This window comes from Salvelinus alpinus, chromosome 3 (genome assembly GCF_045679555.1).
Source record: "Salvelinus alpinus chromosome 3, SLU_Salpinus.1, whole genome shotgun sequence".
Classification (NCBI taxonomy): domain Eukaryota; kingdom Metazoa; phylum Chordata; class Actinopteri; order Salmoniformes; family Salmonidae; genus Salvelinus; species Salvelinus alpinus.
Genome location: NC_092088.1, coordinates 108,192,547 through 108,218,665, shown reverse-complemented (window position 1 = coordinate 108,218,665; position 26,119 = coordinate 108,192,547). Strand labels below are relative to the sequence as shown.

At 45.9% G+C, this 26,119-nt stretch overlaps 1 protein-coding gene across 1 annotated transcript in view; it reads left to right on the top strand.

Annotated features, from left to right (window-relative positions):
* jmjd1cb (jumonji domain containing 1Cb) overlaps positions 1 to 26,119 on the top strand; it is a 69,308-nt gene that overhangs the window by 22,184 nt on the left and 21,005 nt on the right. Inside the window, exons 9-16 of the mRNA XM_071394758.1 lie at positions 603 to 825; positions 3,418 to 3,629; positions 3,748 to 4,875; positions 8,166 to 8,334; positions 14,542 to 14,632; positions 20,248 to 20,378; positions 21,257 to 21,379; positions 24,535 to 24,674. Of these exons, the coding sequence (XP_071250859.1) occupies positions 603 to 825; positions 3,418 to 3,629; positions 3,748 to 4,875; positions 8,166 to 8,334; positions 14,542 to 14,632; positions 20,248 to 20,378; positions 21,257 to 21,379; positions 24,535 to 24,674 (2,217 nt within the window). The remainder of the gene's footprint in view (positions 1 to 602; positions 826 to 3,417; positions 3,630 to 3,747; positions 4,876 to 8,165; positions 8,335 to 14,541; positions 14,633 to 20,247; positions 20,379 to 21,256; positions 21,380 to 24,534; positions 24,675 to 26,119) is intronic.

Here is a 26,119-nt window from a genome sequence, read left to right as displayed (position 1 = left end):
CCTATTCCCTATATAGTGCACTACTTTAGACCAGAGCCCTATTCCCTATATAGTGCACTACTTTAGACCAGAGCCCTATTCCCTATATAGTGCACTACTTTAGACCAGGGCCCTATGGCACTCTATTCCCTACATGGGATTAAGGTGGTATTTGGGAGTTCTGCCAAACCCAGTGATTCAGCCTCTGTCCTGCTCTGGAATCTAGACTTCTGTCTGTTAGCTCAGTAATGTAGACTAGTTAGACCTCTCCTATTCCAGACTTGATTTTGAACTGTGTAGTCTGCTGAACTGTGTAGTCTGTTGAACGGTGTAGTCTGTTGAACGGTGTAGTCTGTTGAACGGTGTAGTCTGTTGAACGGTGTAGTCTGTTGAACGGTGTAGTCTGTTGAACGGTGTAGTCTGTTGAACGGTGTAGTCTGTTGAACTGTGTAGTCTGCTGAACGGTGTAGTCTGCTGAACGGTGTAGTCTGTTGAACGGTGTAGTCTGTTGAACGGTGTAGTCTGTTGAACGGTGTAGTCTGTTGAACGGTGTAGTCTGTTGAACGGTGTAGTCTGTTGAACGGTGTAGTCTGTGACGTGTTGTTGACCTCTCTCCCGGTCAGGTCCTCCAGAACGTGTTAAACCACAGCAACAAGATCTCTCTATGTAACGTGAAGACAGAGCCTGGGCAGCTGAACCCCATTCAGGGTAAAGCTGAGACTAACGGAGGCTCCAGCCCTGCCTCAGACATCTCCTCTGACTCCAAACTGACTCCCCCGGAGTCCCAGAGTCCTCTCCACTTCCTGGCTGACCTGGCTGAACAGAAGTCACGGGAAGACAAGAAAGGTACGTCACGCTAGAGCTCACACACTGCACTCTGTCTGCTGGTCAATCCGACTGTTAGCCCATTCCAACCCTCCTGTTTAGGGCTCAGTATGACTAGTTATACAGCAGCATTCCAACCCTCCTGTTTAGGGCTCAGTATGACTGTAGTTATACAGCAGCATTCCAACCCTCCTGTTTAGGGCTCAGTATGACTGTAGTTATACAGCAGCATTCCAACCCTCCTGTTTAGGGCTCAGTATGACTGTAGTTATACAGCAGCATTCCAACCCTCCTGTTTAGAGCTCAGTATGACTGTAGTTATACAGCAGCATTCCAACCCTCCTGTTTAGAGCTCAGTATGACTGTAGTTATACAGCAGCATTCCAACCCTCCTGTTTAGAGCTCAGTATGACTGTAGTTATACAGCAGTGTTCCAACCCTCCTGTTTAGGGCTCAGTATGACTGTAGTTATACAGCAGCATTCCAACCCTCCTGTTTAGGGCTCAGTATGACTGTAGTTATACAGCAGCAATCCAACCCTCCTGTTTAGGGCTCAGTAGGACTGTAGTTATACAGCAGCATTCCAACCCTCCTGTTTAGGGCTCAGTATGACTGTAGTTATACAGCAGCATTCCAACCCTCCTGTTTAGGGCTCAGTATGACTGTAGTTATACAGCAGCATTCCAACCCTCCTGTTTAGGGCTCAGTATGACTGTAGTTATACAGCAGCGTTCCAACCCTCCCGTTTAGGGCTCAGTATGACTGTAGTTATACAGCAGCATTCCAACCCTCCCGTTTAGGGCTCAGTATGACTGTAGTTATACAGCAGCATTCCAACCCTCCTGTTTGGGTATGACAGTATGACTGTAGTTATACAGCAGCATTCCAACCCTCCTGTTTAGGGCTCAGTATGACTGTAGTTATACAGCAGCATTCCAACCCTCCTGTTTAGGGCTCAGTATGACTGTAGTTATACAGCAGCATTCCAACCCTCCTGTTTAGGGCTCAGTATGACTGTAGTTATACAGCAGCATTCCAACCCTCCTGTTTGGGTATGACAGTATGACTGTAGTTATACAGCAGCATTCCAACCCTCCTGTTTAGGGCTCAGTATGACTGTAGTTATACAGCAGCAATCCAACCCTCCTGTTTAGGGCTCAGTATGACTGTAGTTATACAGCAGCATTCCAACCCTCCCGTTTAGGGCTCAGTATGACTGTAGTTATACAGCAGCGTTCCAACCCTCCTGTTTAGGGCTCAGTATGACTGTAGTTATACAGCAGCGTTCCAACCCTCCTGTTTAGGGCTCAGTATGACTGTAGTTATACAGCAGCATTCCAACCCTCCTGTTTGGGTATGACAGTATGACTGTAGTTATACAGCAGCATTCCAACCCTCCTGTTTAGGGCTCAGTATGACTGTAGTTATACAGCAGCAATCCAACCCTCCTGTTTAGGGCTCAGTATGACTGTAGTTATACAGCAGCAGTCCAACCCTCCTGTTTAGGGCTCAGTATGACTGTAGTTATACAGCAGCGTTCCAACCCTCCCGTTTAGGGCTCAGTATGACTGTAGTTATACAGCAGCATTCCAACCCTCCTGTTTAGGGCTCAGTATGACTGTAGTTATACAGCAGCATTCCAACCCTCCTGTTTAGGGCTCAGTATGACTGTAGTTATACAGCAGCATTCCAACCCTCCTGTTTGGGTATGACAGTATGACTGTAGTTATACAGCAGCATTCCAACCCTCCTGTTTAGGGCTCAGTATGACTGTAGTTATACAGCAGCATTCCAACCCTCCTGTTTAGGGCTCAGTATGACTGTAGTTATACAGCAGCATTCCAACCCTCCTGTTTAGGGCTCAGTATGACTGTAGTTATACAGCAGCATTCCAACCCTCCTGTTTAGGGCTCAGTATGACTGTAGTTATACAGCAGCGTTCCAACCCTCCTGTTTAGGGCTCAGTATGACTGTAGTTATACAGCAGTGTTCCAACCCTCCTGTTTAGGGCTCAGTATGACTGTAGTTATACAGCAGCAGTCCAACCCTCCTGTTTAGGGCTCAGTATGACTGTAGTTATACAGCAGCGTTCCAACCCTCCCGTTTAGGGCTCAGTATGACTGTAGTTATACAGCAGCATTCCAACCCTCCCGTTTAGGGCTCAGTATGACTGTAGTTATACAGCAGCATTCCAACCCTCCTGTTTAGGGCTCAGTATGACTGTAGTTATACAGCAGCATTCCAACCCTCCTATTTAGGGCTCAGTATGACTGCAGCCACATGTTAATCCATCCCATTTGCTCTACCCAACCTGCCTAGAAACTGTCGTGTTTAACATCTTGTCATTGTCGGAGATGATATGTATATCGTGGATCATCTTTCTATCATTTTATTTCCTGTTTGGACAGCTGTCTCTGGTAGTTGAGGTGTGTTGTAACTGGTGTGGATTCATACGTATTTCTGTCATTATTTTGACGGTGTCATGATGAATAATGTATTATCTTGTGATAAAGTGTGTAACTGATGATGAAAATGACAGATCTCCAGAGGTTAGTTGTTACTGGTGTGATGATGATGATGTTTTGTAACTGATGTATCTTGTCTCTGGTGTAGAAAACAAGGCGTCTCCTCTGGGTAAGGTGGGCAAGGAGGACAAGGTCAGTAGCCTGGAGTCTCTCCACTGTAAAGCGTCTAGCCTGGTGTCTAACATCACAGAACAGGGCTCTACTCTAAGAGACCTCCTAACTACCACCGCTAGTAAACTACGTCTGGGCTCTACTGATGCCGGCATGGCCTTCGCTCCTGTATACTCCACCGCAGCACAGGTACTGGGACAGAGACACACACCCAGTCCACCATTATCTTGCTGTATGGAGGGAATTAACGCTGTATTATTTCCCCAGACTGATTCATATGTTCTGATGCTGTATCTCCTCTGTCCAGATGAGTTGCCGTAGCATGCCCAACATCCTGGATGACATCATAGCGTCCGTGGTGGAGAACAAAATCCCTGCCAGCCGAGGAGCCAAGCTGAGTCTGAAGCTGGAGGCCACCACCAACACGACAGAGAACAGGGAGGTGAAGACAGAGAGGATCGAGAGGAAGAAGCAGCTTGGGACTGGTCCAAACCCCGGGACTGGGACAGGTCCAAACCCTGGGACTGGGACTGGTCCAAACCCTGGGACTGGGACAGGTCCAAACCCTGGGACAGGTCCAAACCCTGGGACAGGTCCAAACCCTGGGACTGGGACAGGTCCTAACTCTGGGACTGGGACTGGTCCAAACCCTGGGACTGGGACAGGTCCAAACCCTGGGACTGGGACAGGTCCAAACCCTGGGACTGGGACAGGTCCTAACCCTGGGACTGGGACAGGTCCTAACCCTGGGACTGGGACAGGTCCAAACCCTGGGACTGGGACTGGTCCAAACCCTGGGACTGGGACTGGTCCAAACCCTGGGACTGGGACTGGTCCAAACCCTGGGACTGGGACTGGTCCAAACCCTGGGACTGGGACTGGTCCAAACCCTGGGACTGGGACTGGTCCAAACCCTGGGACTGGGACTGGTCCAAACCCTGGGACTGGGACTGGTCCAAACCCTGGGACAGGTCCAAACCCTGGGACAGGTCCAAACCCTGGGACTGGTCCAAACCCTGGGACTGGTCCTAACCCTGGGACTGGGACTGGTCCAAACCCTGGGACTGGTCCTAACCCTGGGACTGGGACTGGTCCTAACCCTGGGACTGGTCCAAACCCTGGGACTGGGACAGGTCCAAGCCCTGGGACTGGGACAAGTCCAAGCCCTGGGACTGGGACAGGTCAAAGCCCTGGGACTGGGACAGGTCATAACCCTGGGACTGGGACAGGTCCTAACCCTGGGACTGGGACAGGTCCTAACCCTGGGACTGGGACAGAAGAGCCTCCTGTAGCCAAGCCTCAGCTAGAGAAGACCCTGCAGCTCCATGCTGACATCCCCCACTGCTGGTTGTATGAAGGCAGACTGCTGTGGCTGAAAGACCATCGCCACCCTGGGAACTGGAAGCTGTTCAGAGAGTGTTGGAGACAAGGACAGGTCAGTCTAGTTCCTCCCTTCAGATGTTTCCTCACTCGCTAGCTTCATCTCCAGTGCTTTTAGTTGCTGGAGAAGTGGAGATACAGTGCATGGTGAATATTTGGGTCCTACTACACCACTGTGTGCAATAGTCACTGTTGCTTTGTCTCTGACCGGGCTGTAGAGAGAGCAGCGGTGGAGACCACCGGGCTGTAGAGACCACCGGGCTGTAGAGAGTGCAGCGGTGGAGACCACAGGGCTGTAGAGACCACCGGGCTGTAGAGAGAGCGGCGGTGGAGACCACCTGGCTGTAGAGACCACCGGGCTGTAGAGAGAGCAGCGGTGGAGACCACCGGGCTGTAGAGACCACCGGGCTGTAGAGAGAGCGGCGGTGGAGACCACCGGGCTGTAGAGAGAGCGGCGGTGGAGACCACCGGGCTGTAGAGAGAGCAGCGGTGGAGACCACCGGGCTGTAGAGAGAGCGGCGGTGGAGACCACCGGGCTGTAGAGAGAGCAGCGGTGGAGACCACCGGGCTGTAGAGACCACCGGGCTGTAGAGACCACCGGGCTGTAGAGAGAGCGGCGGTGGAGACCACCTGGCTGTAGAGACCACCGGGCTGTAGAGAGAGCAGCGGTGGAGACCACCGTGCTGTAGAGACCACCGGGCTGTAGAGACCACCGGGCTGTAGAGACCACCGGGCTGTAGAGAGAGCAGCGGTGGAGACCACCGGGCTGTAGAGAGAGCAGCGGTGGAGACCACCGGGCTGTAGAGAGAGCGGCGGTGGAGACCACCGGGCTGTAGAGAGCGGCGGTGGAGACCACTGGGCTGTAGAGAGAGCGGCGGTGGAGACCACCGGGCTGTAGAGAGAGCGGCGGTGGAGACCACCGGGCTGTAGAGACCACCGGGCTGTAGAGAGAGCGGCGGTGGAGACCACCGGGCTGTAGAGAGAGCGGCGGTGGAGACCACCGGGCTGTAGAGAGAGCAGCGGTGGAGACCACCGGGCTGTAGAGACCACCGGGCTGTAGAGACCACCGGGCTGTAGAGAGAGCGGCGGTGGAGACCACCTGGCTGTAGAGACCACCGGGCTGTAGAGAGAGCAGCGGTGGAGACCACCGTGCTGTAGAGACCACCGGGCTGTAGAGACCACCGGGCTGTAGAGACCACCGGGCTGTAGAGAGAGCGGCGGTGGAGACCACCGGGCTGTAGAGAGAGCAGCGGTGGAGACCACCGGGCTGTAGAGAGAGCGGCGGTGGAGACCACCGGGCTGTAGAGAGCGGCGGTGGAGACCACTGGGCTGTAGAGAGAGCGGCGGTGGAGACCACCGGGCTGTAGAGAGAGCGGCGGTGGAGACCACCGGGCTGTAGAGACCACCGGGCTGTAGAGAGAGCGGCGGTGGAGACCACCGGGCTGTAGAGAGAGCGGCGGTGGAGACCACCGGGCTGTAGAGACCACCGGGCTGTGGAGACCACCGGGCTGTGGAGAGAGCGGCGGTGGAGACCACCGGGCTGTAGAGAAAGAGGCGGTGGAGACCACCGGGCTGTAGAGAGAGAGGCGGTGGAGACCACCGGGCTGTAGAGACCACCGGGCTGTAGAGAGAGAGGTGGTGGAGACCACCGGGCTGTAGAGACCACCGGGCTGTAGAGAGAGAGGCGGTGGAGACCACCGGGCTGTAGAGAGACCTCGACAGTATCACTGCTCTGGATAGTATCACTGCTCTGGATAGTATCACTGTTCAGGATAGTATCTCTGTTCAGGATAGTATCTCTGTTCAGGATAGTATCTCTGTTCAGGATAGTATCACTGTTCAGGATAGTATCTCTGTTCAGGGTAGTATCACTGTTCAGGATAGTATCACTGTTCAGGATAGTATCTCTGTTCAGGATAGTATCTCTGTTCAGGATAGTATCTCTGTTCAGGATAGTATCTCTGTTCAGGATAGTATCTCTGTTCAGGATAGTATCACTGTTCAGGATAGTATCTCTGTTCAGGATAGTATCACTGTTCAGGATAGTATCTCTGTTCAGGATAGTATCTCTGTTCAGGATAGTATCTCTGTTCAGGATAGTATCTCTGTTCAGGATAGTATCTCTGTTCAGGATAGTATCACTGTTCAGGATAGTATCTCTACTCTGGATAGTATCACTGCTCTTTAATAAGCTTTACGTATCAGAGCTCTGACGAAGGCTGTGAGGCCGACACCTAAAGCTCTGACGAAGGCTGTGAGGCCGACACGTACATTTTATTAAAGAGCAGTGATACTAGCAAGAGCGGTCTGCAGGTTTTTTCTTTTCTCATTTTGTTAAAAATGTAATCCTGGTGTCGTTATAATGTTGAAATCTTCACCCAACTGTACTGTCTTGTCTTCTCCAGCCGGTCCTGGTGTCGTTATAATGTTGAAATCTTCACCCTACTGTACTGTCTTGTCTTCTCCAGCCGGTCCTGGTGTCGTTATAATGTTGAAATCTTCACCCTACTGTACGGTCTTGTCTTCTCCAGCCGGTCCTGGTGTCGTTATAATGTTGAAATCTTCACCCTACTGTACTGTCTTGTCTTCTCCAGCCGGTCCTGGTGTCGTTATAATGTTGAAATCTTCACCCTACTGTACTGTCTTGTCTTCTCCAGCCGGTCCTGGTGTCGTTATAATGTTGAAATCTTCACCCAACTGTACTGTCTTGTCTTCTCCAGCCGGTCCTGGTGTCGTTATAATGTTGAAATCTTCACCCTACTGTACTGTCTTGTCTTCTCCAGCCGGTCCTGGTGTCGTTATAATGTTGAAATCTTCACCCTACTGTACTGTCTTGTCTTCTCCAGCCGGTCCTGGTGTCGTTATAATGTTGAAATCTTCACCCTACTGTACTGTCTTGTCTTCTCCAGCCGGTCCTGGTGTCGTTATAATGTTGAAATCTTCACCCTACTGTACTGTCTTCTCCAGCCGGTCCTGGTGTCGTTATAATGTTGAAATCTTCACCCTACTGTACTGTCTTGTCTTCTCCAGCCGGTCCTGGTGTCGTTATAATGTTGAAATCTTCACCCTACTGTACGGTCTTGTCTTCTCCAGCCGGTCCTGGTGTCGTTATAATGTTGAAATCTTCACCCAACTGTACTGTCTTGTCTTCTCCAGCCGGTCCTGGTGTCGTTATAATGTTGAAATCTTCACCCTACTGTACGGTCTTGTCTTCTCCAGCCGGTCCTGGTGTTGTTATAATGTTGAAATCTTCACCCAACTGTACTGTCTTGTCTTCTCCAGCCGGTCCTGGTGTCGTTATAATGTTGAAATCTTCACCCTACTGTACGGTCTTGTCTTCTCCAGCCGGTCCTGGTGACTGGGCTCCATAAGCCTCTGAACGCAGCTCTCTGGAAGGCGGACAGCTTCAACCAGGAGTTTGCTGACCATCAGGGAGACCTGCTGAACTGTAAAGACGGACGTGTCTCCAACTCTGGAATCAACGAGTTCTGGGACGGCTTCGAGGACCTCACCAGTGAGTAGTCTTCATCATTTATCTGGTTATTGATCCAGGACCTCACCAGTGAGTAGTCTTCATCATTTATCTGGTTATTGATCCAGGACCTCACCAGTGAGTAGTCTTCATCATTTATCTGGTTATTGATCCAGGACCTCACCAGTGAGTAGTCTTCATCAGTTATCTGGTTATTGATCCAGGACCTCACCAGTGAGTAGTCTTCGTCATTTATCTGGTTATTGATCCAGGACCTCACCAGTGAGTAGTCTTCATCAGTTATCTGGTTATTGATCCAGGACCTCACCAGTGAGTAGTCTTCATCAGTTATCTGGTTATTGATCCAGGACCTCACCAGTGAGTAGTCTTCATCATTTATCTGGTTATTGATCCAGGACCTCAACATAGGACAAGCAAGACGTAGAAACATAGGACAAGCAAGACATAGCATACAGACAGAGCAACATAGAACAAGACGTAGCATACAGACAGAGCAACATAGAACAAGACGTAGCATACAGACAGAGCAACATAGAACAAGCAAGACGTAGCATACAGACAGAGCAACATAGAACAAGACGTAGCATACAGACAGAGAAACATAGAACAAGCAAGACGTAGCATACAGACAGAGCAACATAGAACAAGACGTAGCATACAGACAGAGCAACATAGAACAAGACGTAGCATACAGACAGAGCAACATAGGACAAGACATAGCATACAGACAGAGCAACATAGCACAAGCAAGACGTAGCATACAGACAGAGCAACATAGAACAAGACGTAGCATACAGACAGAGCAACATAGGACAAGACGTAGCATACAGACAGAGCAACATAGAACAAGACGTAGCATACAGACAGAGCAACATAGAACAAGACGTAGCATACAGACAGAGCAACATAGAACAAGACGTAGCATACAGACAGAGCAACATAGAACAAGACGTAGCATACAGACAGAGCAACATAGAACAAGACGTAGCATACAGACAGAGCAACATAGAACAAGACGTAGCATACAGACAGAGCAACATAGGACAAGACGTAGCATACAGACAGAGCAACATAGAACAAGACGTAGCATACAGACAGAGCAACATAGAACAAGACGTAGCATACAGACAGAGCAACATAGAACAAGACGTAGCATACAGACAGAGCAACATAGCACAAGACGTAGCATACAGACAGAGCAACATAGGACAAGACGTAGCATACAGACAGAGCAACATAGAACAAGACGTAGCATACAGACAGAGCAACATAGAACAAGACGTAGCATACAGACAGAGCAACATAGCACAAGACGTAGCATACAGACAGAGCAACATAGAACAAGACGTAGCATACAGACAGAGAAACATAGCACAAGACGTAGCATACAGACAGAGCAACATAGAACAAGACGTAGCATACAGACAGAGTAACATAGAACAAGACGTAGCATACAGACAGAGCAACATAGAACAAGACGTAGCATACAGACAGAGCAACATAGAACAAGCAAGACGTAGCATACAGACAGAGCAACATAGAACAAGACGTAGCATACAGACAGAGCAACATAGAACAAGACGTAGCATACAGACAGAGCAACATAGAACAAGACGTAGCATACAGACAGAGCAACATAGAACAAGCAAGACGTAGCATACAGACAGAGCAACATAGCACAAGACGTAGCATACAGACAGAGCAACATAGAACAAGACGTAGCATACAGACAGAGCAACATAGAACAAGACGTAGCATACAGACAGAGCAACATAGAACAAGACGTAGCATACAGACAGAGCAACATAGCACAAGACGTAGCATACAGACAGAGCAACATAGAACAAGACGTAGCATACAGACAGAGAAACATAGCACAAGACGTAGCATACAGACAGAGCAACATAGAACAAGACGTAGCATACAGACAGAGCAACATAGCACAAGACGTAGCATACAGACAGAGCAACATAGGACAAGACGTAGCATACAGACAGAGCAACATAGAACAAGACGTAGCATACAGACAGAGCAACATAGAACAAGACGTAGCATACAGACAGAGCAACATAGGACAAGCAAGACGTAGCATACAGACAGAGCAACATAGAACAAGACGTAGCATACAGACAGAGCAACATAGAACAAGACGTAGCATACAGACAGAGCAACATAGAACAAGACGTAGCATACAGACAGAGCAACATAGGACAAGCAAGACGTAGCATACAGACAGAGCAACATAGGACAAGCAAGACGTAGCATACAGACAGAGAAACATAGAACAAAAAGCAACAAGACAAAATCCATAAAAGCAACAAAGTGTTTTTACACCTCACAAGCTACAGACAAAAAACAATATGGAAAGCGGCAATACACAGCTAGGGATTATGTTCACAAATCTGATTGGCCTTCAACCACGTCTTCATGCATTTTGTGAAAGTGTGATATGTGGTGCAGTTATGTGTGTCTGATGGCAGTGTATTCCAGACATGGGAAGCTCTCACAGAGAAAGCGGATTTACTAAAGGTGCTTTTCCTTAAGGGAACTATACTGTCACCTCTCATGGCAGACCTTGTGGATCTGCTGCCATATGTTTGGGTTTTCTGTTTAACAAAAGTACTGAGTGGAGGGGGAGCCAGGCCATTTAGGATCTTGAATACAAGACATACGTCGGTATGTTTCCAACTCAGGAGCTCATGCTTTCTGAGGATGTAACAGTGATGATGGCTATTGGGCTTCCTATCAAGCACTTTGAGAGCCTGTTTGTAGACAGACTGAATAGGTTTTAAATGTTGTACAGCAAGCTTGGGCCCAACTAGTCAAGCAGGAGAGAATTATAGATTTGAAGTACAGTTTTGAACTACAGTTCTTCTGTAGTCAAACAATTTCGTATAAATCTGAAATTAGCGAGGTTGAATTTGGTTATTTGAATTACCTTTTTCACCTGCTTTTTAAAAGAGAGGTTGGAATCAAGTATGATGCCAAGGTACTTAAAATCAGATACCAGCAATCAGATACCAGCTGGAGCTTCTCCCCTGACAAACAGACATCTGGCTCAGTAGCATCAGATACCAGCTGGAGCTTCTCCCCTGACACAGACATCTGGCTCAGTAGCATCAGATACCACCTGGAGCTTCTCCCCTGACACACAGACATCTGGCTCAGTAGCATCAGATACCACCTGGAGCTTCTCCCCTGACACACAGACATCTGGCTCAGTAGCATCAGATACCACCTGGAGCTTCTCCCCTGACACACAGACATCTGGCTCAGTAGCATCAGATACCACCTGGAGCTTCTCCCCTGACACACAGACATCTGGCTCAGTAGCATCAGATACCACCTGGAGCTTCTCCCCTGACACACAGACATCTGGCTCAGTAGCATCAGATACCACCTGGAGCTTCTCCCCTGACACACAGACATCTGGCTCAGTAGCATCAGATACCACCTGGAGCTTCTCCCCTGACACACAGACATCTGGCTCAGTAGCATCAGATACCACCTGGAGCTTCTCCCCTGACACACAGACATCTGGCTCAGTAGCATCAGATACCACCTGGAGCTTCTCCCCTGACACACAGACATCTGGCTCAGTAGCATCAGATACCACCTGGAGCTTCTCCCCTGACACACAGACATCTGGCTCAGTAGCATCAGATACCACCTGGAGCTTCTCCCCTGACACACAGACATCTGGCTCAGTAGCATCAGATACCACCTGGAGCTTCTCCCCTGACACACAGACATCTGGCTCAGTAGCATCAGATACCACCTGGAGCTTCTCCCCTGACACACAGACATCTGGCTCAGTAGCATCAGATACCACCTGGAGCTTCTCCCCTGACACACAGACATCTGGCTCAGTAGCATCAGATACCACCTGGAGCTTCTCCCCTGACACACAGACATCTGGCTCAGTAGCATCAGATACCACCTGGAGCTTCTCCCCTGACACATAGACATCTGGCTCAGTAGCATCAGATACCAGCTGGAGCTTCTCCCCTGACACACAGACATCTGGCTCAGTAGCATCAGATACCACCTGGAGCTTCTCCCCTGACACACAGACATCTGGCTCAGTAGCATCAGATACCACCTGGAGCTTCTCCCCTGACACACAGACATCTGGCTCAGTAGCATCAGATACCAGCTGGAGCTTCTCCCCTGATACACAGACATCTGGCTCAGTAGCATCAGATACCACCTGGAGCTTCTCCCCTGACACACAGACATCTGGCTGAAGGCAGGTCACTAATGTACAGGCTGAACTACAGACCCAGTACAGACAGAAGGCAGATCATTAATGTACAGGCTGAACTACAGACCCAGTACAGACAGAAGGCAGATCATTAATGTACAGGCTGAACAGGAGGGGCCCCAGTATTGACCCTTGGGGCACGCCCACATCATAGCTAAGAGTGGGCGACAGCTCATTGCTCACTCTGACACACTGAGTTCTGCCTTCAAGGTATGATTTCATCCATCTCAACGCATCGGGGGGAAGTTGAACTTGGACAACTTGGTTAACCTGTTATGGCTGCAGCCCGACGTCAGCCCGACGCCGGTACACCTATGACAACATCCAGCTCAAGTGCAGGGCGCGAAATTCAAAATCTATTTTTTTTTAAATATTTAACTTTCACACATTAACAAGTCCAATACAGCATTTGAAAGATAAACATCTTGTCAATCCAGCCAACATGTCCGATTTTTTAAATGTTTTACAGAGAAAACACCACATATATTTATGTTAGCTCACCACCAAATAAAAAAGGAGGACAGACATTTTTCACAGCACAAGTAGGATGCAAGTAGCATGCACAAGCCAACCTAACTAACCTAGAACCAACCTAAATAACCTAGAAAAAACTACCTCAGATGACAGTCCTATAACATGTTACACAATAAATCTATGTTTTGTTCAAAAAATTTGCATATTTTAGCTATAAATCAGTTTTACATTACTGCTACCATCATAGCTACAGTCAGAAATCGCACGGGAGTAGCCAGAGAAAATACAGACACCAACGTCAACTACTAATTACACATCATAAAACATTTCAGAGAAATATATGGTGGATAGCTAATGAAAGAGAAAGATCTTGTGAATAGAGCCAATATTTCCGATTTTTCAAGTGTTTTACAGCGAAAACACAATATATCGTCATATTAGCTTACTACAATAGCTAACATCACAACAGCATTGACTCAAGGCAAACGGTAGCATAGCACAGTTCGACAGATATATGAAAAAGCATCCCAAATTGGGTCCTTATCTTTGTTGATCTTCCATCAGAATGTTCTCCAAGGGGTCCTTTGTTCAGAAATGTCTTTATTTCGATCCAGAACGAACAATTTCCCTCTTGAATTAGCAAGCACACTGGCAGTGCGACGCTAACCTCTCCATCTTGAAAAAATTCTTGCGTCGCATCACGTCTAAAGTCCAGAATACATTTCAATAATATAATTAAACTATATTGAAATAACATACTTTAGGATGATATTGTGACATGTATCAAATAAAATCGAAGCCAGAGATCATATTCACCTTTACAGAGTGTTTTCCAGGAGCCGAGTCCAGGTGCGACTTCGCGCCCAGAAAGAAAAATAAACTGCGCAACACTCACTCCAAGAGGTTGTGTTCAACCCCAGGAAGAGATAATCAAGTGATTTCTTCTCTCACTTCCGCATGACACCCAGAGGAAGGCGTATGACGTGTTTCTACAGTCCTAAGTGACATGCCCTTTTATAGACAAGGGCTTAAAGAGCGACATCGATTTTGGAAATCTCACTTCCGGATAGGAAATGGTCTGTAAAAATAGTTCTGTTCCACTTAGAGAAATAATTAAAACGGTTTTAGAAACTAGAGACTGTTTTCTATCCAATAGTAATAATAATATGCATATTGTAAGAGCAAAAATTGATTAAGAGGCCGTTTGAAAATTTGCACATATTTTCCAGTTTTTCAATACGCCCCCTGCAGCCATAACAAGTTAACTGTATCAAAAGCCTTCCGTAGGTCCAGAAAACACAGCCTCAACAACGCCCCCTTTTTCCATCTTGGACTTGACATGTTCCTGAGGAAAGCAGTGTATGTTGTAATTGACAATATTAGTTATAATACCAATGTATTGATTATGTTAATGTTTACAGGAAAGCATTTTTCCCTCTCTATACTCTTACTAAAGTCTCCTGTGTTGTCACCTGTGTTCCCACTCTCAGAGAGACCCAAGTCTAAAGACGGAGACACCGTGGTGTACAGGCTGAAGGACTGGCCATCAGGAGAGGAGTTCATGGCCCTGATGCCTTCCAGGTAGGTCAACTCATCATAGCCAAGCACACAGTCATAAACATGGAGATTCTCCACCATCTACTGGTGTGTCTGGGCAGTAGGTCCAGTAGATCAGCTATATAACACTGTCTAGTAGATCTAGTAGATCCAGCTATATAACACTGTCTAGTAGATCCAGCTATATAACACTGTCTAGTAGATCTAGTAGATCCAGCTATATAACACTGTCTAGTAGATCTAGTAGATCCAGCTATATAACACTGTCTAGTAGATCCAGCTATATAACACTGTCTAGTAGATCCAGCTATATAACACTGTCTAGTAGATCTAGTAGATCCAGCTATATAACACTGTATAGTAGATCTAGTAGATCCAGCTATATAACACTGTCTAGTAGATCTAGTAGATCCAGCTATATAACACTGTCTAGTAGATCCAGCTATATAACACTGTCTAGTAGATCCAGCTATATAACACTGTCTAGTAGATCTAGTAGATCCAGCTATATAACACTGTCTAGTAGATCCAGCTATATAACACTGTCTAGTAGATCCAGCTATATAACACTGTCTAGTAGATCTAGTAGATCCAGCTATATAACACTGTATAGTAGATCTAGTAGATCCAGCTATATAACACTGTCTAGTAGATCTAGTAGATCCAGCTATATAACACTGTCTAGTAGATCCAGCTATATAACACTGTCTAGTAGATCCAGCTATATAACACTGTCTAGTAGATCTAGTAGATCCAGCTATATAACACTGTCTAGTAGATCCAGCTATATAACACTGTCTAGTAGATCCAGCTATATAACACTGTCTAGTAGATCCAGCTATATAACACTGTCTAGTAGATCTAGTAGATCCAGCTATATAACACTGTCTAGTAGATCCAGCTATATAACACTGTCTAGTAGATCTAGTAGATCCAGCTATATAACACTGTCTAGTAGATCCAGCTATATAACACTGTCTAGTAGATCCAGCTATATAACACTGTCTAGTAGATCTAGTAGATCCAGCTATATAACACTGTATAGTAGATCTAGTAGATCCAGCTATATAACACTGTCTAGTAGATCCAGCTATATAACACTGTCTAGTAGATCCAGCTATATAACACTGTCTAGTAGATCTAGTAGATCCAGCTATATAACACTGTCTAGTAGATCTAGTAGATCCAGCTATATAACACTGTCTAGTAGATCCAGCTATATAACACTGTCTAGTAGATCCAGCTATATAACACTGTCTAGTAGATCTAGTAGATCCAGCTATATAACACTGTATCGTAGATCTAGTAGATCCAGCTATATAACACTGTCTAGTAGATCTAGTAGATCCAGCTATATAACACTGTCTAGTAGATCCAGCTATATAACACTGTCTAGTAGATCCAGCTATATAACACTGTCTAGTAGATCTAGTAGATCCAGCTATATAACACTGTCTAGTAGATCCAGCTATATAACACTGTCTAGTAGATCCAGCTATATAACACTGTCTAGTAGATCTAGTAGATCCAGCTATATAACACTGTATAGTAGATCTAGTAGATCTAGCTATATAACACTGTATAGTAGATCCAGCTATATAGCACTGTCTAGTAGGTCCAGTAGATCAGCTATATAACACTGTCTAGTAAATCCAGCTATATAACACTGTCTAGTAGATCCAGTAGATCCAGCTATATAACACTGTCTAGTAGATCCAGTAGATCCAGCTATATAACACTGTCTAGTAGATCCAGCTATATAACACTGTCTAGTAGATACAGCTAAATAACACTGTCTAGTAGATCCAGCTGTATAACACTGTCTAGTAGATCCAGCTATATAACACTGTCTAGTAGATCCAGCTATATAACACTGTCTAGTAGATCCAGCTATATAACACTGTCTAGTAGATCCAGCTATATAACACTGTCTAGTAGATCCGGTAGATCCAGCTATATAACACTGTCTAGTAGATCCAGCTAAATAACACTGTCTAGTAGATCCAGCTATATAACACTGTCTAGTAGATCCAGTAGATCAGCTATATAACACTGTCTAGTAGATCCAGTAGATCCAGCTATATAACACTGTCCAGTAGATCCAGCTATATAACACTGTCTAGTAGATCCAGCTATATAACACTGTCTAGTAGATCCAGCTATATAACACTGTCTAGTAGATCCGGTAGATCCAGCTATATAACACTGTCTAGTAGATCCGGTAGATCCAGCTATATAACACTGTCTAGTAGATCCAGCTAAATAACACTGTCTAGTAGATCCAGCTGTATAACACTGTCTAGTAGATCCAGTAGATCCAGCTATATAACACTGTCTAGTAGATCCAGTAGATCCAGCTATATAACACTGTCTAGTAGATCCAGCTGTATAACACTGTCTAGTAGATCCAGTAGATCCAGCTATATAACACTGTCTAGTAGATCCAGTAGATCCAGCTATATAACACTGTCTAGTAGATCCAGCTGTATAATACTGTCTAGTAGATCCAGTAGATCCAGCTATATAACACTGTCTAGTAGATCCAGTAGATCCAGCTAAATAACACTGTCTAGTAGATCCAGCTATATAACACTGTCTAGTAGATCCGGTAGATCCAGCTAAATAACACTGTCTAGTAGATCCAGCTATATAACACTGTCTAGTAGATCCAGTAGATCAGCTATATAACACTGTCTAGTAGATCCAGTAGATCCAGCTATATAACACTGTCCAGTAGATCCAGCTATATAACACTGTCTAGTAGATCCAGCTATATAACACTGTCTAGTAGATCCAGCTATATAACACTGTCTAGTAGATCCGGTAGATCCAGCTATATAACACTGTCTAGTAGATCCAGCTAAATAACACTGTCTAGTAGATCCAGCTGTATAACACTGTCTAGTAGATCCAGTAGATCCAGCTATATAACACTGTCTAGTAGATCCAGTAGATCCAGCTATATAACACTGTCTAGTAGATCCAGCTGTATAACACTGTCTAGTAGATCCAGTAGATCCAGCTATATAACACTGTCTAGTAGATCCAGTAGATCCAGCTATATAACACTGTCTAGTAGATCCAGCTGTATAATACTGTCTAGTAGATCCAGTAGATCCAGCTATATAACACTGTCTAGTAGATCCAGTAGATCCAGCTAAATAACACTGTCTAGTAGATCCAGCTATATAACACTGTCTAGTAGATCCGGTAGATCCAGCTAAATAACACTGTCTAGTAGATCCAGCTATATAACACTGTCTAGTAGATCCGGTAGATCCAGCTATATAACACTGTCTAGTAGATCCAGCTAAATAACACTGTCTAGTAGATCCAGCTGTATAACACTGTCTAGTAGATCCAGTAGATCCAGCTATATAACACTGTCTAGTAGATCCAGCTATATAACACTGTCTAGTAGATCCAGCTATATAACACTGTCTAGTAGATCCAGCTATATAACACTGTCTAGTAGATCCAGCTATATAACACTGTCTAGTAGATCCAGCTATATAACACTGTCTAGTAGATCCAGCTATATAACACTGTCTAGTAGATCCAGCTATATAACACTGTCTAGTAGATCCAGCTATATAACACTGTCTAGTAGATCCAGCTATATAACACTGTCTAGTAGATCTAGTAGATCCAGCTATATAACACTGTCTAGTAGATCCAGCTATATAACACTGTCTAGTAGATCCAGCTATATAACACTGTCTAGTAGATCCAGCTATATAACACTGTCTAGTAGATCTAGTAGATCCAGCTATATAACACTGTCTAGTAGATCCAGCTATATAACACTGTCTAGTAGGTCCAGTAGATCCAGCTATATAACACTGTCTAGTAGATCCAGCTATATAACACTGTCTAGTAGGTCCAGTAGATCCAGCTGTATAACACTGTCTAGTAGATCCAGCTATATAAAACTGTCTAGTAGATCCAGTAGATCCAGCTATATAACACTGTCTAGTAGATCTAGTAGATCCAGCTATATAACACTGTCTAGTAGATCCAGCTATATAACACTGTCTAGTAGATCCAGCTATATAACACTGTCTAGTAGATCCAGCTATATAACACTGTCTAGTAGATCCGGTAGATCAGCTATATAACACTGTCTAGTAGATCCAGCTATATAACACTGTCTAGTAGATCCAGCTATATAGCACTGTCTATTAGATCCAGCTATATAGCACTGTCTAGTAGATCCAGCTATATAACACTGTCTAGTAGATCCAGCTATATAACACTGTCTAGTAGATCCAGCTATATAACACTGTCTAGTAGATCCAGCTATATAACACTGTCTAGTAGATCCAGCTATATAACACTGTCTAGTAGATCCAGCTATATAACACTGTCTAGTAGATCCAGCTATATAACACTGTCTAGTAGATCCAGCTATATAACACTGTCTAGTAGATCCAGCTATATAACACTGTCTAGTAGATCCAGCTATATAACACTGTCTAGTAGATCCAGCTATATAACACTGTCTAGTAGATCCAGCTATATAACACTGTCTAGTAGATCCAGCTATATAACACTGTCTAGTAGATCCAGCTATATAACACTGTCTAGTAGATCCAGCCATATAACACTGTCTAGTAGATCCAGCCATATAACACTGTCTAGTAGATCCAGCTATATAACACTGTCTAGTAGATCCAGCTATATAACACTGTCTAGTAGATCCAGCTATATAACACTGTCTAGTAGATCCAGCTATATAACACTGTCTAGTAGATCTAGTAGATCCAGCTATATAACACTGTCTAGTAGATCCAGCTATATAACACTGTCTAGTAGGTCCAGTAGATCCAGCTATATAACACTGTCTAGTAGATCCAGCTTTATAGCACTGTCTAGTAGATCCAGCTATATAGCACTGTCTAGTAGATCCAGCTATATAACACTGTCTAGTAGATCCAGCTATATAACACTGTCTAGTAGATCCAGCTATATAACACTGTCTAGTAGATCCAGCTATATAACACTGTCTAGTAGATCCAGCTATATAACACTGTCTAGTAGATCCAGCTATATAACACTGTCTAGTAGATCCAGCTATATAACACTGTCTAGTAGATCCAGCTATATAACACTGTCTAGTAGATCCAGCTATATAACACTGTCTAGTAGATTCAGCTATATAACACTGTCTAGTAGATCCAGCTATATAACACTGTCTAGTAGATCCAGCTATATAGCACTGTCTAGTAGATCCAGCTATATAACACTGTCTAGTAGATCCAGCTATATAACACTGTCTAGTAGATCCAGCTATATAACACTGTCTAGTAGATCCAGCTATATAACACTGTCTAGTAGATCCAGCTAAATAACACTGTCTAGTAGATCCAGCTAAATAACACTGTCTAGTAGATCCAGTAGATCCAGCTATATAACACTGTCTAGTAGGTCTAGTAGATCCAGCTATATAACACTGTCTAGTAGGTCTAGTAGATCCAGCTAAATAACACTGTCTAGTAGATCCAGTAGATCCAGCTATATAACACTGTCTAGTAGATCCAGCTATATAACACTGTCTAGTAGGTCTAGTAGATCCAGCTATATAACACTCTCTCTCGCTGTTTTCTCTGTCTGTTTGTCTGGTGTGGGTGTGTGTATAGGTATGATGACCTGATGAGGAATCTGCCCCTGCCTGAGTATTGTGACCCTGAAGGGAACCTGAACCTGGCCTCTCATCTACCCAGCTTCTTCGTACGCCCAGACCTCGGACCACGCCTCTGCTGTGCATATGGTACGAGCGTTCATTTAACATCGACCAGGCCTCATGTCACTGTCAATGAACGGGCCTCAGGTCACTGTCAGTGAACGGGTCTCAGGTCACTGAACGGGCCTCAGGTCACTGTCAGTGAACGGGCCTCAGGTCACTGAACGGGCCTCAGGTCACTGTCAATGAGCGGGCCTCAAGTCACTGTCAATGAGCGGGCCTCAAGTCACTGTCAGTGAACGGGCCTCAGGTCACTGAACGGGCCTCAGGTCACTGTCAATGAGCGGGCCTCAAGTCACTGTCAATGAACGGGCCTCAAGTCACTGTCAGTGAACGGGCCTCAGGTCACTGAACGGGCCTCAGGTCACTGTCAATGAGCGGGCCTCAAGTCACTGTCAATGAACGGGCCTCAGGTCACTGTCAGTGAACGGGCCTCAAGTCACTGTCAGTGAACGGGCCTCAGGTCACTGTCAATGAACGGGCCTCAGGTCACTGTCAGTGAACGGGCCTCAGGTCACTGTCAATGAACGGGCCTCAGGTCACTGTCAGTGAATGGGCCTCAGGTCACTGTCAATGAACGGGCCTCAGGTCACTGTCAGTGAACGGGCCTCAGGTCACTGTCAATGAACGGGCCTCAGGTCACTGTCAGTGAACGGGCCTCAGGTCACTGTCAATGAACGGGCCTCAGGTCACTGTCAATGAACGGGCCTCAGGTCACTGTCAGTGAACGGGCCTTAGGTCACTGTCAATGAACGGGCCTCAGGTCATTGTCAATATGTGAGTACCCATCAACAACATGCTGACTCAGTTTAGTCTGAGTTGTCTACTGATAGAGGTCAGATGATCTCCTGAAGCCTTGAGTACCCATCAACAACATGCTGAAGCTTCCTCCTCTCTCCCTGTAGGAGTGGCAGCGTCTCAGGAGCAGGACTTCGGGACAGCTAACCTCCACATGGAGGTCTCTGACATCGTCTCTGTCCTGGTGTACGTGGGAGTGGCCAAGGGGAACGGAGTCCTGTCCAAGACGGGTAAGAAACGAACCAACCCTGAACCCTGGGCTGTGCTCTGTATAGTCAATAGATAACCAACCCTGGGCTGTGCTCTGTATAGTCAATAGATAACCAACCCTGAACCCTGGGTTGTGCTCTGTATAGTCAATAGATAACCAACCCTGGGCTGTGCTCTGTATAGTCAATAGATAACCAACCCTGAGCTGTGCTCTGTATAGTCAATAGATAACCAACCCTGAGCTGTGCTCTGTATAGTCAATAGATAACCAACCCTGGGCTGTGCTCTGTATAGTCAATAGATAACCAACCCTGGGCTGTGCTCTGTATAGTCAATAGATAACCAACCCTGGGCTGTGCTCTGTATAGTCAATAGATAACCAACCCTGAACCCTGGGTTGTGCTCTGTATAGTCAATAGATAACCAACCCTGGGCTGTGCTCTGTATAGTCAATAGATAACCAACCCTGAACCCTGGGTTGTGCTCTGTATAGTCAATAGATAACCAACCCTGGGCTGTGCTCTGTATAGTCAATAGATAACCAACCCTGGGCTGTGCTCTGTATAGTCAATAGATAACCAGCCCTGGGCTGTGCTCTGTATAGTCAATAGATAACCAGCCCTGGGCTGTGCTCTGTATAGTCAATAGATAACCAGCCCTGGGCTGTGCTCTGTATAGTCAATAGATAACCAGCCCTGGGCTGTGCTCTGTATAGTCAATAGATAACCAGCCCTGGGCTGTGCTCTGTATAGTCAATAGATAACCAACCCTGGGCTGTGTCCCACTCCAAGACAGACAGTCTCTCTCCTCATCACTATTCATTAGACAGACAGTCTCTCTCCTCATCACTATTCATTAGACAGACAGTCTCTCTCCTCATCACTATTCATTAGACAGACAGTCTCTCTCCTCATCACTATTCATTACAGACAGTCTCTCTCCTCATCACTATTCATTAGACAGACAGTCTCTCTCCTCATCACTATTCATTAGACAGACAGTCTCTCTCCTCATCACTATTCATTAGACAGACAGTCTCTCTCCGCATCACTATTCATTAGACAGACAGTCTCTCTCCTCATCACTATTCATTACAGACAGTCTCTCTCCTCATCACTATTCATTAGACAGACAGACAGTCTCTCTCCTCATCACTATTCATTAGACAGACAGTCTCTCTCTCCTCATCACTATTCATTAGACAGACAGACTCTCTCCTCATCACTATTCATTAGACAGACTCTTACCTCATCACTATTCATTAGACAGACAGTCTCTCTCCGCATCACTATTCATTAGACAGACAGTCTCTCTCCTCATCACTATTCATTAGACAGACAGTCTCTCTCTCCTCATCACTATTCATTAGACAGACAGTCTCTCTCTCCTCATCACTATTCATTAGACAGACAGTCTCTCTCTCCTCATCACTATTCATTAGACAGACAGTCTCTCTCCTCATCACTATTCATTAGACAGACAGTCTCTCTCCTCATCACTATTCATTAGACATACAGTCTCTCTCCTCACCACTATTCATTAGACAGACAGTCTCTCTCCTCATCACTATTCATTAGACAGACAGACAGTCTCTCTCCTCATCACTATTCATTAGACAGACAGTCTCTCTCTCCTCATCACTATTCATTAGACAGACAGTCTCTCTCTCCTCATCACTATTCATTAGACAGACAGTCTCTGTCTCACCTCATCACTATTCATTAGACAGACAGTCTCTCTACACATCACTATTCATTAGACAGACAGTCTCTGTCTCACCTCATCACTATTCATTAGACAGACAGTCTCTCTCCTCATCACTATTCATTAGACAGACAGTCTCTCTCCTCATCACTATTCATTAGACAGACAGACAGTCTCTCTCCTCATCACTATTCATTAGACAGACAGACAGTCTCTCTCCTCATCACTATTCATTAGACAGACAGTCTCTCTCTCCTCATCACTATTCATTAGACAGACAGACTCTCACCTCATCACTATTCATTAGACAGACAGTCTCTCTCCTCATCACTATTCATTAGACAGACAGTCTCTCTCCTCATCACTATTCATTAGACAGACAGTCTCTCTCCTCATCACTATTCATTAGACAGACAGTCTCTCTCCTCATCACTATTCATTAGACAGACAGACTCTCTCCTCATCACTATTCATTAGACAGACAGTCTCTCTCCTCATCACTATTCATTAGACAGACAGTCTCTCACCTCATCACTATTCATTAGACAGACAGTCTCTGTCTCTCACCTCATCACTATTCATTAGACAGACAGTCTCTCTCCTCATCACTATTCATTAGACAGACAGTCTCTCTCCTCATCACTATTCATTAGACAGACAGTCTCTCTCCTCATCACTATTCATTAGACAGACAGTCTCTCTCCTCATCACTATTCATTAGACAGACAGTCTCTCTCCTCATCACTATTCATTAGACAGACAGTCTCTCTCTCCTCATCACTATTCATTAGACAGACAGTCTCTCTCTCCTCATCACTATTCATTAGACAGACAGTCTCTCTCCTCATCACTATTCATTAGACATACAGTCTCTCTCCTCACCACTATTCATTAGACAGACAGTCTCTCTCCTCATCACTATTCATTAGACAGACAGACAGTCTCTCTCCTCATCACTATTCATTAGACAGACAGTCTCTCTCTCCTCATCACTATTCATTAGACAGACAGTCTCTCTCTCCTCATCACTATTCATTAGACAGACAGTCTCTGTCTCCTCATCACTATTCATTAGACAGACAGTCTCTCTCTCCTCATCACTATTCATTAGACAGACAGACATACTCTCACCGCATCACTATTCATTAGACAGACAGTCTCTCTCCTCATCACTATTTATTAGACAGACAGTCTCTCTCCTCATCACTATTCATTAGACAGACAGTCTCTCTCCTCATCACTATTCATTAGACAGACAGACTCTCTCCTCATCACTATTCATTAGACAGACAGACTCTCTCCTCATCACTATTCATTAGACAGACAGTCTCTCTCCTCATCACTATTCATTCTGAAATGTCTCCTTAGTGATGTTGATGCTAGTGTCAGGGAGCTTTGCTGTGTTGTCATTATACAGCTGACTCTGAGATGTGTGCTGTGTATTTGACCTCCCACTGTGTTTGTGTTGCAGGAGTGCTGAAGAGACTTGAGGAGGAAGACTTGGACGACAGCGTGAAGAAGAGGTTGAAGGATTCCAGCGAGACGCCTGGAGCCTTGTGGCACATCTACATTAGCAAAGATGTGGAGAAAATTAAAGACTTTCTGCACAAGGTTATTTTCACTTTCATATTTTCTGTCTCAGGCTCTCCCGCTCTCCTTCCCTCCTCTCTCTCTCCCTCCCTCCTCTCTCTGTCTCTCTCTCTCCCTCCTCTCTCTGTCTCTCTCTCTCCCTCCTCTCTCTGTCTCTCTCTCTCCCTCCTCTCTCTCTCCCTCCCTCCTCTCTCTGTCTCTCTCCCTCCCTCCTGTCTCTCTCTCTCCCTCCTGTCTCTCTCTCTCCCTCCTCTCTCTCTCGCTCTCTCTTCTTTCTCTCCCTCTCTCCTCTCTCTCTCCTTCTCCTGTCCTGAATCTGACGTTGTCCTGAATCTGAATCTGACCTGGTCCTGACCTGAATCTGACCTGGTCCTGACCTGAATCTGACCTGGTCCTGACCTGGTCCTGACCTGAATCTGACCTGGTCCAGTCTTGAATCTGACCTGGTCCTGTCCTGAATCTGACCTTAAATCTGACCTGGTCTGGTCCTGAATCTGACTTGGTCCTGACCTGAATCTGACCTGGTCCTGACCTGAATCTGACCTGGTCCTGACCTGAATCTGACATGGTCCTGACCTAAATCTGACCTGGTCCTGTCCTGAATCTGACGTGGTCCTGACCTGAATCTGACCTGGTCCTGTCCTGAATCTGACCTAAATCTGACCTGGTCCTGTCCTGAATCTGACCTGGTCCTGTCCTGAATCTGACCTGGTCCTGTCCTGAATCTGACCTGAATCTGACCTGGTCCGGTCCTGAATCTGACCTGGTCCTGTCCTGAATCTGACGTGGTCCTGACCTGAATCTGACCTGGTCCTGTCCTGAATCTGACCTAAATCTGACCTAGTCTGGTCCTGAATCTGACTTGGTCCTGACCTGAATCTGACCTGGTCCTGACCTGAATCTGACCTGGTCCTGACCTGAATCTGACATGGTCCTGACCTAAATCTGACCTGGTCCTGTCCTGAATCTGACGTGGTCCTGACCTGAATCTGACCTGGTCCTGTCCTGAATCTGACCTAAATCTGACCTGGTCTGGTCCTGAATCTGACTTGGTCCTGACCTGAATCTGACCTGGTCCTGACCTGAATCTGACCTGGTCCTGACCTGAATCTGACATGGTCCTGACCTAAATCTGACCTGGTCCTGTCCTGAATCTGACGTGGTCCTGACCTGAATCTGACCTGGTCCTGTCCTGAATCTGACCTAAATCTGACCTGGTCCTGTCCTGAATCTGACCTGGTCCTGTCCTGAATCTGACCTAAATCTGACCTGGTCCTGTCCTGAATCTGACCTGAATCTGACCTGGTCCGGTCCTGAATCTGACCTGGTCCTGACCTGAATCTGACCTGAATCTGACCTGGTCCTGACCTGAATCTGACCTAAATCTGACCTGGTCCTGTCCTGAATCTGACCTGAATCTGACCTGGTCCTGTCCTGAATCTGACCTGGTCCTGTCCTGAATCTGA